General features: G+C 41.3%; 1 protein-coding gene across 1 annotated transcript in view; it reads left to right on the forward strand.

Annotated features, from left to right (window-relative positions):
• The window catches only part of LOC124553767 (insulin-like growth factor 2 mRNA-binding protein 1), an 885,110-nt gene extending 876,666 nt beyond the window's left edge, over window positions 1-8,444 (forward strand). The window contains 1 exon segment of the mRNA XM_047127703.1: window positions 130-8,444. Within this exon segment, the coding sequence (XP_046983659.1) occupies window positions 130-327 (198 nt within the window). The 3' untranslated portion in view covers window positions 328-8,444.
• The last annotated feature ends 601 nt before the right edge of the window (window positions 8,445-9,045 follow it).

The following is a 9,045-nucleotide window of genomic DNA, read 5'->3' on the forward strand; positions in this document are numbered from 1 at the left end:
TTTTTATATAAACATTTATAAGGTCACAGTTTTCATTTGACAAGATGACAATTCATTAAAAATTAAAGAACAAAAGGTGTGTAGCAGTGCTACCCTCCTCCACACCTCTAATGTGCACTTTTCTTTCAGTCGGCTCAGCGCCGCATCCGGGCGATGGTGATGCAGGCCCAACCACTGGTACCCGGCGGCAAGCCCCGAGGCGGCGGCATGCCCCCGAGGGGCGGGGGTCCGGGCGGGCAGCGCCGCGACGGGCCGCCTCCCCCGCCACAGCAACAGCAGCAGCAGCCTCCCCCGCAGCAGCAGCAACAACAGCAGCAGCAGCAGTAGTGGCGGCCCCGGCCTCGGGGGCCACGTGGGCGGGGGGTCGGGCTGTCGCCAGGGGGGGTCGGCCGGCGGCGGGGATACAACGTATATACCTCAGCGACGGGATGTACGCGGACGCGCCGACAGGCAGCGTGTGACTGTGTACGTGTGTTGTGATATACCAAAGAAAGACGAGACGACGACTGTGGAGAGGGAGAGGACGTGCGAGGGGTACGGACTTTGAGTCGCCACGGGGGCGTGGCGGCGACCCGAGTTCCTGAAACTGAATTAGTGATTTAAGGAGTGTGACGTCAGCACCTGTTAACATTACAGTGGGAGTGCGGGTGGTGCCGTCCGCAGGAGAGTGCGTTCTGTCTGTCCGTTTCCCATCCGGTCCGACCCGGGTGTCCACTCTGCCGTCTGCCAGTTTACCTCGCGTCGAGTGGGTGGTGTGGCCGTCTGATGCAGTTTTCTTTTACTCCTTTTTGTGGCGGGGTTCTCCCTGCCAGACCGAATCGTGATGTTTCGGCTCGGTTGCACTCCGGGCCCGGTTGCCCTTCCGTGCCGGCGGACGCGTGCTACGTTCACTGTTAAATATTTGTATTTCGTGGCGCCACTGGTCTCGGATGGCTACCTGCCCCGGAGTGCAGACTTAGTTAGGTAATGTTGCTTACCTGTTACCTGTTGTTCTTCGAGGTAAATGGAGAGTGGAAACGGGAAGGATGGGACTTGGGGCTCAAAGGTAATATACAGTGGCGTGCCACCTCTCGAACCATCCTCTACGGCTTTACCAATTTATCCCAGTCACACAATCGTGCTTTGCCAACCGCTCCTGTTGTGTTCGGGATGTGTGTTTCTGTGTCCCGTGACAGTCTGGAATTGATGTACAGACCTATTTCTTCATCTGGAGGTGAAGCTTCGCCAGGGTTTAGTTGCCTTTGGTCCGTCGATCTTCCTTTTGAATATTTGGAAAATAAATTAGGAAGATTTAAAATTCCACTGTCTGCCTTACTTTGTATATGGTACCGTGTTATATTTCCATTGTGGCATTAGAGGGAAACGAGAGTTTTTCTCACTACGTTGGAGCCTTGGACATTTTTGCTCTGTGGCATTTTGTACCTCTGGGACCGAGGACTGTCAGACGCGGAGGAAAAGTATACCTCAGAGTCATTCCGGTCGCGGCAAACGTAATCCGTCGGTCCCGACGAGACTTTAAATCTTTTAGTTTCCTTAGATTCTTTTTTACATGTTCAACTTTTTATACGAACAGGACTTTAAAAAAAAAGGGGTGGCTCTGTGCGCACACACTTTTGACCCACTATTGGCGACACGCACGTTTCTCCTTCCGAATGTGAGGCGTGTTGTTGGGGAGGAGAAATGCTTTCGACGGACGGAGACGTGGATAATGACAGGTGTAGAGAGAATTAAACGAGGAAGGTCAGACTTCAAAGTGGAGGTGGGAATGTGACCTGTGTCACCTTTCATTAGTACAAAAATGAAAAAGTAATGACATTTTAGACAGAATAATGGTCACAATTTGTGATAATATATTGTGATCTTAATTTCTTTTTCATTTATAAAAAAACTGAAAGTTATTTAAAACAAAGTCTTTATTTTTGATACATTGTTGGATAAAAATTTTGTTAGATTTTTTAATATAATAATTATTAAATAAAAAAATTGCCGGCATTGTCCGAATTTTTTGGACTGTGTGCGGAAGGGAAAATGGAGAGTGAATGGAAAAGCAAAAGCTGTTTATTAGCAAATGACTCGTCTTTACTAAATCATTTGTGCAGCGTAGCAGTGTCAAATTAGTGCTCTGTCATTAATACTTCATTTGTCTCGTATTCACTACTGCCTCAACAGTTCACGAAAGACAAAACTGGCTTCTGGCATCCGACTAATACTTTCCTGGGAAAATTCGATCCCTCCCCTGATTAGATATGGCAGTGGACTTTCACGCAGTGAAATACAAACCTTCTCCAGTTGCAGAAAAGTGACGGTATTACAAAATTCGCGAAGGAAAATGTCTGCGACGAACGCGAGTTGACAGTTCCACTTTTCACTATTGTCGCGATGGCAGAGATAAATGGACTTCGGTTTCCTTTGTGGAGCAGCACTCAAAATTTGTAACTGGTAGCAAAAAAGTTGCACCTCTCCAGCTACCCATATAGCATTTCAAATTACGCCAGTCTCCAGTTTGTACAAAAGTTAAGAGCCTCCACAGTTGGAAGTGACAGCCAATTAGAACAAAGAAAAAGCAGTTATTGACCGATGATGCTTCATGAACAGTGTAAGAAGCTGGGGAGTTTGTTTTCTTTTTCACTGAGCATCAGCATGTCTGTAAGTTGACCCAGATTAGGACTACTGAAAATATTTTGCAATAGCATTTTGCATGGGCATATGTTTTAATGCAGGTGGGCACTATTTACAATGTTTGAAATGAAACTACATCAACAAAACAGTACCCTTGCACTCTTTGCAAAATAGTAACACAAGATGGAACAAGTATATGTATACACATTTGTGCATAAATACATTCACACACACAAACACAAGCAGAAATATATTTGAGGAAAAAAGAAAAAATAAACAAAAAAAGATGAAATGATAGCCAGCCCCCCCGAAGAAAAATGTAAAAGTTAAAGGGAATGCTAACTTCATAGGCGACAATGCGATATGAAACAGTAAAAGACTGGGAATTAAGTTTTTCATATTTGCCCTGCCACAGTTAAGAGAATAAAAACCATTAACTCAAATAATTATAGTGTTGTTCTTTGTTTTTCTTGATCCGTTGCAAGTTTTTTTGAGATGAGAACTTTATAATCGATTGCCGATGTGTAAACTGCAGTGGTTAAGTAAAATAGTAGTAATTATTAATATAGATAAATAGTTAAAAGTGAATTTCACAGGAGGGGAGAAAAGGGAGATAGAAGCTTTTTCTTTGTTTGCAGGATATTAATACAGTGGGGAAGAATGTACCTTAGTTTAAAAGAAAAACCATTTATACCTTATCCATTTATATACCCATGGCTCATTACAGAACCAAACAATATTGTTAGGGTATGAAAGAGAACCATTTTCTGCCTACATTTCAGATAGATTTTCGGTTACTTCCACCAACTGTTTTTCTTTTATTTGTTAACACGAGACAGGTTTTTCCCGACATCTGACATTTCAGTTCCTGTCCTCTTTGTTTTGCCCCTGGTGGAAAATGTTTAACAAAGACCATGTGCCACCTGTTAGTGGCGACGGGTTCAGTGGTTTATACCTCAATTTATATTCCGTAGCTGTTAAAGGAAAAGCAAAAGAACTTTTAAGCAGTTATCACTTTAATGGTTATAAAATAATACAATAGTTAAATGCTCCGAAACAAGCATCCCGTTTGTCTGCCGTGGACGCAGATGTAAAGTGGTTTTGGGGGCAGCACCTCGTACGTAGAATCGGACGGTCAGATTTGTGTACAATAATCGACAGATTATTTTTTCTGTATACTTATATAATGAGGATGAATATAATATATATCTATATACACACACATACACATAATATATATATTAAGATTATATATTTAGCTTATAACTGTTGTTGAATATATGTAGCAGAACAATATTTTGTTTGTTGACGGTTTTCTTGTGTAACGACCACTCAGGTGAGCTTTTCCGTTGGAAAATGCCTCTCAGTACCTCATGCGAGATGTTCTCGGTGCCTGCCAGTAGCTACGCTTTTCTGACCGTCCGCAGCTCGGTGCGAGCAGAAGCGAAACCACTTTGTGTGCGAGCCTTTTCATTTGTAGGACTTACTTCGAGCGACGTTTTCAGTTTCGCTAAAGTATTACTTGTTTTACATTGACAATGACGGAGACGTCTCAGAAAGCTTCCACGCTTTTGATGGTGACAAACGGGGCGCTTTAAAAATATATATATATATACTTTTTGTTGTTTTGTCAGTGGGGTATTTGCATAGGTAATAAGTACAGATTTAAATAAGAATATTTTTGCCTCCACAGCAGGCAGATTCTGCTGGAATAATTTTGTAATCAATAGCTGGAGTAAAGAATACCATAGATGAAAAATGTTCCCGAACAGAATTTGCTGTGGCACACTTTGTATTTTTGTGTAGTTTTCAGTGAACTTATTTCAGTTATCCACTTTTTTCTGAAAATATTTCGAGACAGTGTACCTTACTAGTTAGTGTGTAGGGTGCGACTATTGACACTACCTCGAGCTGTACATTCGGTACAAATTGATTTGATGACTTGATAGTAAAAGTGAAATAAAGCAGTATCCAGTTTTTCAAACAGAAATGTAAGTGATTATGTAACTGAAAGCAATTCTGGTTCAGTTGCTGCTTTGTCGAATTTGACCATGCTTTGGTTGACAAGAGCCTTTCTCGAGGTACAGTTAGTGTTTTTGTTTCCAAATATTCTGTAACTGGTACGTTACATATGTGTTAATTGTAATTGTAAAGCAAAGTCCACATAAGAAGCATGCAGTTTTGACTTTGTTGAAATGAATTCTTTACCTTTTGAAAATGTAATGTCAAAACTGTTTGCTTGCACTCAACTAAACAATGTACCCCGCACGTTTTTTTATGATTGATTTTATTCCTTAAGATATAAAAGAGTTAATAGAGAAATGTGTTTTGTTGTTTGCTGTAAAGGAAAATTTTCATATGCTCCTCTTTCTGATGTAACTTAGGGTCGAAAATTTGGCAGTGGCATAACGAACTGGCTTTTGACTCGGGCATTGTTGGAAGGAAAATAATATATTTATAGCTCCAGATGCAAATGTAATACTCTAGTAGTTGCTATGCTTGTTAGTGATTGTGCTGGTCTGTCATTCCACTGCCAGGGCAATTATGGCAACAATTAATTTTCGGAAACAAAAATTCATCTGCTTTAGTTTTTGTTATTTAGAATTTTTCGCACCCACCAGTGTATTTTTCATTCTTTTTCAAGCAATTTTGGAGGTGCCATACTGAAATATGTTAAGAATTGGAAAGGATGTACGAAAAGAAATATTGTAAGGTGCTGTTCGTACAAACTAACTCAGGAATGTAAATCAGGTTCTTTTTAGAACTAAGCTCTCCTCTATTACCTCATTTAGAATTTTTTTTTTAAACTTTGGAATTTATTTGGTACGAATAAAGGATGTTGATCCTCTGTACTAAATTTTTCTTATGTTGTTGGCATTTTTAAATGTATCGATGTAATTTTGTTTCTGAAATCTTGTCTGTTTAATGTTGCTTCCAGAACTACAAATCAAAATGAGCAAGTTTTATGAGCGCAATAGAAAATTTTCCAAAATTATACGATATTAGTGTGTTTGGGAGTGTAGTGTTTGGTGAATCAAATTTGTAATTGTAGACTCGGAGAAAAACAAAAATGCTTTCACATTGGTAACGCAAACAACAAAAGTTTAAAAGCTGTATTCATAATGTACCATACTCAGAATACTGTTTGTATGCTTGTATTTACTGCTATTATCCATAGAATGAGCCATTTCTTTTTCTCAATTCTGTTAGTATTCTATGTAGATCAGGGATTTGATATGCAGGTAATTACAGTTCAGAATTAAGGCATTTCAGTTTACCGATAACCTTAAAATGTATTTCTTCAGTAAATTTTTCCCTGTGTCGAGTTTCCCAAATTAACGTGAAGCCTCCGTAGAGTATTGTGTGCAGCGATTGCACACATGCAGTTACGCGCTGTTAATGTGTTACATAATCCTATCATTACGATCGTATTTGTGAGGTGGGGATGTGTGCGGTTACACATTTAAAGTGCTCGGGGCTCCCGTTCGCCCTCTCACACCCCGCAGCTGGCTCGATTGTAAAAGTCGGTGTTGCCAGTTGTGTGTGTCGAGCACTCCCTTCAGAGTACTCACAATTCTTGTACCCTAACAGTAACGATTATCGATTCCTGTGATAAAAATTCTCACAATTGTAAGCTCCGTATTAACAGTGCAACTGTGTGCTTCATTTCCCCCCCTTTTTTTCCCCTATATTCAGGATCATAAAAAGTAAAGTCTTGGAGGGTGCAAATACTAGTTTGAACCCATTTCATCAATACTGTACAAGATGAAATGCACGTGTCACTGAGCTCACCATTTTGGCTGAGCAAAAAAAAAAAAATTCACTCTTATCCCGTGAATTCTGAACGTGGGTTTACTGTCTGTCATCGAAACCGAGGAGCTGCCCGAAAGTGTGCCAGTATTTTTCTCGAAGCCCGGCTTCCTATTGCAGTTTCCCCTCCCGCCCCCTCTGCCTCACCCGAGTGGCGCATTTACTGTAAATATTTTTTGAGGTGTTGACGCTGCCACTAGGGCGAGTTCAGAATTCGCCATGTCTCTTACCACCGTTGCGGTCTCTTGTTTCTCGTTGATTATTCCGCACCGGCCATTTGGGAAGGGGGGGGAATCTGACATTGCTCTTCGGGTCGAGCGGACCCGCGCCGGAAAGCGAGTTGTGCCTTTTTGGAAGCCCCATTCAATGTGATACTTGCGAGCTGACTCCGGACACATTCCCGGTTGACCGGGACGTGGGAGCTCGCTGACTGTGATAGTCGTCGGTCTGTGAGATGCTTTCTGGCTGTGGGGTCTGAGAGCTGAAACGTGTATCTTCTGGCGCTTTATGGGCAGCTGATATTCTAATGCGTTTGTGTACAGTTTCTCTCCGACGTGAGGTCCGCTTTGTGCCTGACGTCCGGCACGACAGTTCTGTCGAGGACACGTGCTCGGATTGTACGGCAGATGACAAAAGGTTTTGGGCACAGTTCATTTAAGGTGTGGAACTGTATGCTCCACGGAAATTTGGGCACAGTTTGCGTGCCACATTTTCCAGATTTTGCACTCCATATGCACTCTTATTTTCTTTAGTTTGCACGAGCCGCAGTTTGTGGAAGGTTGCCTGTCTACCTCATTACACTTCAGGGAGTCTGCGAGCTGCTGCCGTGCCCCAGTTTGCTGGCTTACCTGCTCATAAATTGCTCGAATGTTTGTCTGGTCTACCAGACAGCCAGTTTGTAAAGAAACAGTTATCTCAGGGTTTGGGTCCGATATTCGAAAATAATTGTGTGCGGAAATGCTTAGAATCCTTTCTGTGTTCAGTTTGTTTATACGTACTTGGAACCTTGTTCCTCAATTCTGTATACCGAGAAACCATTGCTGCACAATTTTGATTTGGCGTACTGGTTGGGTGCTCTCTCGACCTGTCGTAGGTAAAAAGGTGTGTCATGATCTGAGTGTGTGAGAGGAATGACAGTGGGATTTAAGTACGAATTTTGTAAAATTTTGTGTAATGGCTGTAAGACCCTGCAAGTATGTTGTAAGAGGCTGTAAGAACTTGGCTGTGATGTCATTTTTATCAACTTTTCCTTAAAGTGGTTGTTAGCTGAACGAGTAAAGAACAAAGTTTGAAACCTGACTGCGCACGTGTAGGGCAGGACTCGCATGTGCCTCAGTTATTTTTAATTAGATTCGTGTAGCGAGTACACTGGCAGCAAGAGTGTAGCGACCTGGAAAATTGTATTCGAAATTTGTGTGAAAATTAATTGGAGATCTGTCGAGGCCCATATCTTGAGATATATCTACATTGTTTCTGTACTGCTGCTCAAATGCAAATCTGGAAATGTTTTATCTGTATCTAAATATCATGTTGTTCCCTCCAAGCTTTCTTACCTGGATGTCACCGTACACATACGTTTTATGTTTGACAGTAAATTGTGTAGACGTGCTCCTGGGTTTCTTTACCGATCTTATAATACTTCAGTGTAAAGTGTCGTAACATCCAATTAAACAATCAGGTTCAACAAGAAATGTACCATAGCCTTCGTAGACTATCCATATTCGTCTGGAAGCTCTCTCGTACAGGCAACTCGCGGCTGTCGCCCCGTGTGAATTTTCACAGTGTTGGAAGTCTCTTGCCTGCCTGCTACATTTTTATAACAAAAGGTGCTGTACACTTTTGTCTGGAATGATTGTTTGATTGAGAGTTTGTAAAAGGAATTTTAAAAAAGTAAAATATCTTAAAATCAGTTTGAATAGATATTGTATTAAAATTGTAAACAAGTGGTCCATTGAACACGCCTGCATTTTTTCCTTTTTCTACCATAAAGAGAAATATTAAATTATTCTAGTTAACTTGCAAATGTTTTGATTGTTAACAACTGCCCACTTTCTTCCCAGTACCTCCTTCCGTTTCCCATCTGCCAGTTTTCCTGACACTGAAGAAATTGTGCTGCTGCCTGTCTGTCAACATTTGTAGGTGGTAACACATGCATTCTATTCATTTTTACAGAGGCTGGAAGGCAATATTAAATGGAATTATATGTACGGACAAACCAAATATTGAGCTCGCTGTTAGCTTTAAAAAATCGTGTCAAATTGTGTTTCACTAAATGGTCTGTAGCTGTTTCTTACTCTCCAGCAAGCAGAACATCTTATTTGGCAAATGGATGGTAAGAAAAGTTATAATCTGTTCAAAATTAATTTGAGGTCAACAGTTATGATGGGCGTGGTGTGGTGAGGCACGTGTGAAGCATTCGATGCATTTGGCTGATCCCACAAGATGTGGCTGTGGCAACAACAGGGCTGCCAGACGTGTCACTGGCACAGTGCCTTAGGCAGCTTGTCGTCTAAGAAATCGTTCATTGCATGCTAAGATTTTGTTTGGTTGTTTCTGTTAGTTAATAATTCATTTGTTATTACGGTTGTTTGTTGTCCGATACTGAATAATGTTAAA

Source organism: Schistocerca americana, chromosome 11, assembly GCF_021461395.2.
Source record: "Schistocerca americana isolate TAMUIC-IGC-003095 chromosome 11, iqSchAmer2.1, whole genome shotgun sequence".
Lineage (NCBI taxonomy): Eukaryota > Metazoa > Arthropoda > Insecta > Orthoptera > Acrididae > Schistocerca > Schistocerca americana.